The following is a 9,157-nucleotide window of genomic DNA, read 5'->3' on the forward strand; positions in this document are numbered from 1 at the left end:
CCAGCAGTTATGGTTGAAATGACAATAAAAAGTGACGACTTGAAACGTGGTGTAGACTTTGCTCTGCACTGACTAGGTTTTCTCTAACAAGGGAGCACTAGATATCTTATTGGCATTGTTACAGAGGAGAGAAATTACCCCATTTTTCCAATCTTGGTGGTGATCAGTGACTCAAATGAAAATTTGTATATACAGGCATTCAGTGAGGACAGATTGTGGATCAGTTATGATTAGAGAATCATGAATTGTTATTGACAGCATGGAGGAAGGACATTCAGCCCATCATGTCCAGAAACTGTAAGACTAATGGACAATATCAACATCTTCCCAAGAAGAAGGGAGATATTTGTGTCAAACAAATTATTCTAAGAAGAAAATGATTGAATTGTCGTTGTGGTTTTCAACTATTTTCATGTGCAGATTTTCTCTGAAATATAATCCACAATTTATTTCTCTGGCATTCTTTTGAAATATCATTGTCCAAAATGTTAGTTTAATATGTATCAAATTGGATAAGATTTTTGTTTTATATATTAATGCTAACATGATATAGGAAGTATCATTAGTTCATTTTATAATTGGTGTGGGACTTGGCGATTAATTTATTTTAAAGGTTATAAGAAACGTTGTCATTAAATGGAAATAATGAATTACTGAAAAACTTGAATCTCTGTTACCTATAGGAAAACAGAGACAGAGAAATTCAGGAGCTCCGTCAACAACAGAGGCTAAAGGAATTGGAAGAGAAACGGCATTCGTGGGCTGCTGGTGAACGAAGTGTCTTTGGAAGGAGCAGCAGTGAAAATGATGTGAAACTGCTTATCACAGATGGACTACATGACCTTATTGCTTTCACTCATCTGAGATCTCAAAGCCCTGGGGGTTTAAAGAGAACTAGAAGCAGACGCGTACGGTCATCTGAAAGCACTGCTATCGACAGCCATTTATTGTCATTTTTACAGGCTGCTGGTGCAGATGAACAAGCTAAATCAAATAGTATGCCCCGGTCTGTTGCACGTTGTTCTAAACAGCGAGCAGCTTGGCAAGAGAGGTCAGAAACTCAAGATGGAAACTCAGATAGTGCCTACTTTGACTCTGATCAAGGGTCTTCTCATAACACAGCTATAAAAGATGACCATCTCTGCAAGGCATCAACTGGGCCTGGTATTACTAGGATGAAAGAGTCTGCTTCTACGGACAACTTAAGTATCACAAAGACTGAAAGTGAAATCGGTAAGAATGAAGAAGATACCTACAATAACAATGAGATTATAGTAAAGGATATGGGCCACACAGAGTGTACAGACACCACAAACTTAAACCATATAACTGCTTCTAAACAACAACTTGAGCTTCTAGAAGGTTTACAGACTTACAATTACTCCAACTGTAATGTAGCCGACTCTAGCCAAGTGATGTCTTGTGATGATATAACATTAACAGACCTGGAGAACACTGAAGACTTAAGTTTGCAGACTCCTACGACAGATGTGAGTGTGCAAATGCCAAGTATCAACATGAGTGTGCAGATGCCAAGTACAGATGTGGGTGTGCAGACTCCCAGTACAGATGTGAGTGTGCAAACTCCGGGTACAGATATGAGTTGGCAGACTTCTGATTCAGATATGAGCCCCCTGATGTTTGGTACGAGTGTATCTATTCAGACTTCAACTGTCTCTGATTCTATTGTATTTTCTTCAAATCTAGCTTCAAAGGAACCTAGTTGTGATGATGGTGAATTTTACTTTAATACAGGTCCTCTGTCGTCAACACAGATAATAAAGAATGAAGTATCCATTCAGAGTTCAAATGCAAAAACATCTGGTGATTCTGTTTCAAATAAGGAAAGCAGAACCATATTTTTTGTTTTGGGATACACAAGTGATGGACGAGATTGTTCTGAAGCCTCAGAGAACTGTGAACTAAAAGTCTGCCAGATAGTTCAAGAAAAATCACAAGAGGAATCTGAAAATCCTAATAGTGATCAGACAGAAATTTCTAACAATTTGGAAGTTGTGAAAAAGGACTCTCCCCCCATTGCCACCTTGAAAAGTACAAGCATTAAAAATTGTATTTCTCCTGAGGTAGTTTCTGAGAAAGTAAAGTTAACAAAGGAAGCAAAGCAGATTTCCAGTTCAAAGCAGCCCAGTATAGTCAAAGGAAAAACATTGCCCACTCCAAAAACAGCTTCGCAAAGTTTGAACAGTGTAGATCCTCCAAAATCTTCAAGGACAACAAATAACCCCAATAATAATGAAATAAGAAGGGTCTTGTCAATATCAAAGTCAAGCAGAAGATCAAATAGTGTCAAAAGACAAGAAGCAAAACCATTAAGTAACGATGAACCAAAACACCCACAAAAGTCTTCAGGGTCAAATTGGCAAGATAACTGGTCAAAGGCTTCTCGTAGGTCCAGCTATCCTGTGACAGAGCAAAAGCCAACAAAAGGGATTGTTACTTTAGGTACTATGTCTGATAGTATTCCAAAACGTAAAGACTCCCTCAGAAAGCCTAGTGCTAAGCCAGTCCGAAATATCTCCAAGCCAAAGCCTGATGAAAGTAGTAAAATCTGTCGCTCAGTTACAAGAGGTCTTCCTAAGTCCAACACAAACATAGGTGGAGCACAAGAAACCATAGAGGGAAGTAGTTCAGCCATGTCAATTCCTACTCCCAGCTTTGCCAGAAATACCGTGGCTTCTTCCTCTCGACGCCAGAGGACAGACTCCAGACCAATTTCCGACCCATCTCAGCAAACTGCCAAAGCAACTAATCTCACCAGGGCCACTTCAAAAAGGCAAAGTGTGGCCAAATACACAGGAGTAAATCAAACAAAGAGCAGTGAAAATCCTCATATGAAAAGGGCAAATATTCAAAAACAGGGGAGTAAGACCGAAGAGGAGGGTAAAGCACCAACATACAAGACACAGCATTTACACACAGGCAATAACACTTTGCTAAAATCAACTGAAAAGAAACACCTTTCAACCACAGATTCCATTAGAAGCAAGAAAACTCCAGAAAGGACATTGAAGTGGAAGTGAAATGCCTTTTTATGTATAGATTAGGACAGTAGAAAGTTAAGAGTTGAGTAGATCTTCCTGGATGGAAGTTCTCCCCTTGTGCTCCTGCTGTTCAACCTTTCATTGGTATTTATTGCAGTTCTGCATTGGGTCAAAACTTGATAGGTTTTACCTGCTAGAATGTTAGACTCCTAGCTAGAGGGCCAGAGTCTGAATTCCAGCATTGAATAATGCTTGAGCTTCACTTGTTTGAAGGAACTGTGATCAGCCACCTTTTAGGAACCATCTTTTGTGGCATCAGGAAGTGGAGCAGAAAACTGCCAGGACCAGTTCTGCCTTTTAGAAGTGTGCCTCCTGCCATTCCATCACAACTTAATCGATGTGCACAGAAATCTGTTGGCCTTACCCTATTTTAGATGACACCAGGAGCAGAAGTTGAAAATCCAATGGGGTAATGATTATCAAAATTCAAAGTCATACTCACATTCAACTGGTGTCGACCCAGAATTCAGCAAGCACCATATGGTTAGTGGCAAGATAATTGCTAAATTCCTCAGGAAGAAGTACTGGTCCATGGTATTTTCAGGAATGAGTCAGAGTGCTGCTTCTATATAATGGATTTTGATCCATTACATATAAATGTCAAAAAGCTAAGCTAGCTTTATATCTCTTTGCAGTTGATGAATGTATCTTTTTAAAATGTCAATATTAAATCTTCAAATTTTTAGAAGATGGATATTTATAGCTATGGTGGGCTGCTACTTTCTTTTTTTATCAGAGGGAAGTATTGGTGCTAAAGAAATGTATAGAGAAACTAGTGAACGAATGAGTGGGCTGAAGCTTCCACTTGATTACGTAGTTGCAGCACAATAATTTATTTTTTGTATTGTGAAATGAATAATGTGTATAATACAAAGTGCATAGCATAGTCTGTACAGTATTGGTATTTGTTAGCTAAACTCCATGGATGGGTTTGCCACACTAAGATTCAGTCGCTCTTACCAAAGGCTCATAATGGTTATAGGTATAGCAAGAGATTGGAACTTCAGTTTTAGTGGGAATACTGTCTGAGGTCCTGCTCTGTCTTCTTACAACTACTATGGCTGTAAAATTCTTACAGCGGTTGAATTGAATCCCTGTGTTGCAGGAGTTCCCCCACATTTAAAAAAACTGAACATTGTAGAGTTCTTATCAAACTTGATAATAATCGATTCAATGTTGAATGTTGACTGGTGAATTTTGAGCACAAACAGTGCCATGAAATTACTCCACACTTTGTACTTAATAATATCCTTATATTTTACAGTGTGCTGGTATGTATATGGGGATGTTGCACTGTTTCTTCAGCAGTTGTCTTTTTACTGACCTAATTAAATATGAAAGCTGCTCAGTTGTTTGCAATTGCTCGGTAGTCCTGTGCCTGTCATAGCAATGGCATATGGGGACATTACTTGCTCTCTTTCTGTAGTGATTTTTATGGGGCTATATTATACTCTGATTTTTCTCCATGAGCTACTTTAACCTAAAGTAAATATATTTTTGTCAGAACTGAGGTCATTATCTCTCTTAACAGACACACTTACTGCCTGTGAAATGGATTAAGACTGAATGTGGGTAAAACTCAGAAACCTCTGGCTGCCCCATTTACTTTAGATGATTTTTTAAATTACTGGCAGAGTAAGGAATTCCATTCTACTTTTGTTTGTAATTGAATTAGCATGGGATGTTACTATCCATCCACCATAGTGATAGAGTTAGTCTGATATGACAAAACTGATTTCCATCCTGAAGAGCTCACAAAGGTCAATTTAACAGTGTCTAATATTTTGTCTTCACACTGACATGTTTTTCTCATTTGGATTCAAGCATGTTAACTTAGTTTCATTGTCCAATCCACCCCTTTGCCTATTGCGCCCTCCCGTGGCATTGTGTAACATGTCTATGAAAACTGCTTTCCTTTACCTTTCTATCAGCATCTGTGCTCGTCATGTATTAAATAGTAATGGCTCAATAGCCATTTCAAATTTTAAGATTATTTTAAATTTGTAAACAAAAGTGATGTGATTCTGTAAATTGGAATGAAGTGTTGTAGTATTTGCACGTTCCATATACTTCTGTTCAGTCAAGTATTAAAAGTCAATTGTCTCATTAAAGTGATTGTGTTGGCTTCTTATTGCTTTATCCTTTCCCAATGAAACTTTATAAAGAATAATCATTAGGGACTGTGGGATCTACATTGGGCCAAGTGGTGTACACATTTTGGAAGATGATCTGGCCTACCCAATATTCAGTTATATCGTGTGAATAACAGGCATTGAGTATTGTTGCTTTGGTAACAGGGACATATTCTTTTCAAAGTTGAATTAATTGCTATAATATTGAAGTTCAGCATCATAGGTCACCAAAGAAAGACCTAGGACTACAATATTTCCAACTTGGAAATGTCATTTTTTTCACATTGTGTCCAAATATTCACTGATGGTTGTTAAGATGGAGGACTAAGCAAATGGATTTCAGATGGTCAGTGGTATGCAGTTATTCACAGGAACATTACAAGTAGCATAGTAGGACATAATCTTGAATATGACCTGTCCTTGGAAAAAATAACGGGGTAATCTGATTTTGGCTTCAACTTTACTAGCTTGTCCCCTGTAATTCCTTACTTTCAAGAAGTCAAAAAATTCTGTTTATCTGAACCTTCAGTATATTCAATGACTTAAGTCTCGACAGCTAGCCAGAGCAACTTTTCTGTGAAAGGAAATTCTTTTTCATCTCCATCCTAAAAGGTGGAGGTATTAGATACTCTCTAAAAGATGGATTCCTTAATCCATGACACTTACCCTCATTCTAGATTTCCCCTGCACATTTACATCCTCTCAACATTCACCTGTTTAAGCCCAGACTCTTACCACATTTTTAGTAAGATCACCTCTCATTCTAAACACCAATAAATACGTCAATCTTGCTTAATCTTTCCTTATAAACAAACTTCTGGGAAAATTTCTCTGTATTTCCTTCAATAGAAGTATTTTGGTAACTGAGATGAAGACAACTGTTGCCTTGGAAAATAGCATACAGTAGTAAGGATGGGAGCTGGGATAAAGAAGGAAGTTATGGCAATGACTAATATATGGCATGATGTGGTAAAACACCAATACGGACTTTCTGGGCTACGGAAAATCTGACTTTTCTCAAATTCTCCAATTCATTTTTAGCTTTAAAAGTTCTTTAGTAATACTTACAAAATGTTTTATTGCATTATTAACAACTGGATACAGTCCCATTCATTTAATTAGGGGTAGTGTTAATTAAATGAAAGAATAAAAAGTGATACTTTATGGCTAGGTAAATAAAATGGAAATTTCTGATGTGTAAAAATCCATTAACAGTAGTTCTCAGAAGTGCAACTCTTGTGTATCCTGGGAACTGTCTGTTATCTGCTATCACACTATTCAAAAATCACAGCAGCTCAGCTTCCATTTCACTGGGATTTGGTTGCAATGCTTTTTTTATATACCAGGATTCCTGTTTCCAATCTTCTTTTCACGCATCAGGGATTCAGTTCCAAAAGTCCATTTAAATTCATCTGAGCCCCGGTTTCAATGCTCCCTGTGTGCTTACCGGAGCCCTCATTCCTACACTTTCTTGAAATTTACTCATTTGCACTCTCCTGAAGCTTATCCACACTCTTGAAGCTTCCTGAGGCCTTCTTCCATGCTTCCTTTAAACTTAATAGGTTTATAGGAAAAAATATTATTCCATCATATAACATTTAAAGAAAGTGTTAAATGTATACAAAATAATAGACAATAGGTGCAGAAGTAGACCATTCAGCCCTTCGAGCCTGCACCACCATTCTGAGATCATGGCTGATCATCTACTATCAATACCCGGTTCCTGCCTTGTCCCCATATCTCTTGATTCCCCTGTCCATAAGATATCTATCTAGCTCCTTCTTGAAAGCATCCAGAGAATTGGCCTCCACTGCCTTCCGAGGCAGTGCATTCCAGACCCCCATAACTCTCTGGGAGAAGAAGTTTTTCCTTAACTCTGTCCTAAATGACCTACCCCTTATTCTCAAACCATGCCCTCTGGTACTGGACTCTCCCAGCATCTGGAACATATTTCCTGCCTCTATCTTGTCCAATCCCTTAATAATCTTATATGTTGAAATCAGATCCCCTCTCAATCTCCTTAATTCCAGCGTGTACAAGCCCAGTCTCTCTAACCTCTCTGCATAAGACAGTCCAGACATCCCAGGAATTAACCTCGTGAATCTACGCTGCACTTCCTCTACAGCCAGGATGTCCTTCCTTAACCCTGGAGACCAAAAATGTACACAATACTCCAGGTGTGGTCTCACAAGGGCCCTGTACAAATGCAAAAGGATTTCCTTGCTCTTGTACTCAATTCCCTTTGTAATAAAGGCCAACATTCCAGCAGTCTTCTTCACTGCCTGCTGCACTTGCTCATTCACCTTCAGTGACTGATGAACAAGGACTCCTAGATCTCTTTGTATTTCTCCCTTACCTGACTCTACACCGTTCAGATAATTTGCCTTCCTGTTCTTACTCCCAAAGTGGATAACCTCACACTTATTCATATTAAACGTCATCTGCCAAGTATCTGCCCACTCACTCAGCCTATCCAAGTCACCCTAAATTCTCCTAACATCCTTATCACGTCACACTGCCACCCAGCTTAGTATCATCAACATACTTGCTGATGTTATTCTCAATGCCTTCATCTAAATCGTTGATGTAAATTGTAAACAGCTGTGGTCCCAATACCGAGCCCTGTGGCACCCCACTAGTCACCACCTGCCATTCCGAGAAACACCCATTCACCGTTACCCTTTGCTTTCTATCTGCCAACCAGTTTTCTATCCATGTCAATATCTTCCCCCCAATGCCATGAGCTCTGATTTTACCCACCAATCTCCTATGTGAGACCTTATCAAATGCCTTCTGAAAATAAATAAATAAGTCTAATCATAATAAAAATTACCTTAGTGTGCAGGATTAAAGGGACTTCTCTGTTTCTAGGAGTTAAGGAACTTGGAAAGTCTTTGGATATTTACAACAAGAATGTGATTGATTTAACGCACATTGCTCCAGTGTGCACTGCTAGTTAGCATTTTAACATTAAAATGCATTGTCATTTTCCTAAAGTGATCAACTGCGCATGGTGAAAACCCATGAACACTACCTCACTTTTTAAAATATATATTTCTGTTTTGCACTATTTTTAATCTATTTAACATATATATATATACTTAGAGTAATTGATATACATATTTACTTTTTTCTCTCTAATGTATTGTGTTGTACTGCTGCTGCTGCTAAGTTAATAAATTTCACGACACATGCCAATGATAATAAACCTGATTCGGATTCTCATATCAGAATGAACAGAGAACTAGGTAACCAGTTGCAATAAATCTGTGGAAAGGGAAACAGTCAACATTTTAGATCTATTACCCCTTGTCATAACTGAGTAAAAGTAAGATACAAGTTAATTTCCCATGTTGATATCACTTTTCCCGTTGTCTTGTCTAGGGAAAATCAATGGTCCCAGTACCAACCCCAGGGGTCTCACCCAAGAATTAACTTGCATCTCAGATTCAGATTCAGTTTATTTGTCATTTAGAAATCAGGATGCTGCTTGATCTACTGAGTTCCTCTAACCTTTTGTGTGTTGCTGTGTTTTTCCATCATTTAGATTCAGATTTTCAGCATCTGTGAGTTAAAATAAATATTGTGCGTTTTGGTTTCTTAATCGGGGCGGAGGGGGGGGAAGGATATATTTAATATGTTGCAGAGAAGACTTGATTGATTCCTGGGATGCAAGGGTTACTTTATAAGGAAATAATGTGATTTGGTCAAGAAACGTTGGTGTTCAAATGAAAAGGAAAAGATCTTATTCAAACATACAAAATTCTGAGGGGGGGGGGTTGACGAGAAACATGTCAAGAGTGCTTTCTTTTGATACACGATTGGATTGGCCACTGCAGTTGGTCAGGTCTAATTCGTTATTAATAATGGATGTTCTGTTGGAACTCCAGGATCCACCACTGTCCTTCGCCCAAAGTAGTTCAGCTTCATATGTTTCTATAAGTTGATTTTCGCAAACTGTAG

At 38.3% G+C, this 9,157-nt stretch overlaps 1 protein-coding gene across 3 annotated transcripts in view; it reads left to right on the forward strand.

Annotated features, from left to right (window-relative positions):
- Positions 1 to 5,167, forward strand: part of fhdc1 (FH2 domain containing 1) — an 87,014-nt gene extending 81,847 nt beyond the window's left edge. For all 3 annotated transcript variants that reach the window (XM_059965053.1, XM_059965054.1, XM_059965052.1), the window contains one exon: positions 684 to 5,167. In XM_059965053.1, the coding sequence (XP_059821036.1) occupies positions 684 to 3,041 (2,358 nt within the window). In that variant the 3' untranslated portion in view covers positions 3,042 to 5,167. The remainder of the gene's footprint in view (positions 1 to 683) is intronic.
- The last annotated feature ends 3,990 nt before the right edge of the window (positions 5,168 to 9,157 follow it).

Source organism: Hypanus sabinus, chromosome 3 (genome assembly GCF_030144855.1).
Source record: "Hypanus sabinus isolate sHypSab1 chromosome 3, sHypSab1.hap1, whole genome shotgun sequence".
Lineage (NCBI taxonomy): Eukaryota > Metazoa > Chordata > Chondrichthyes > Myliobatiformes > Dasyatidae > Hypanus > Hypanus sabinus.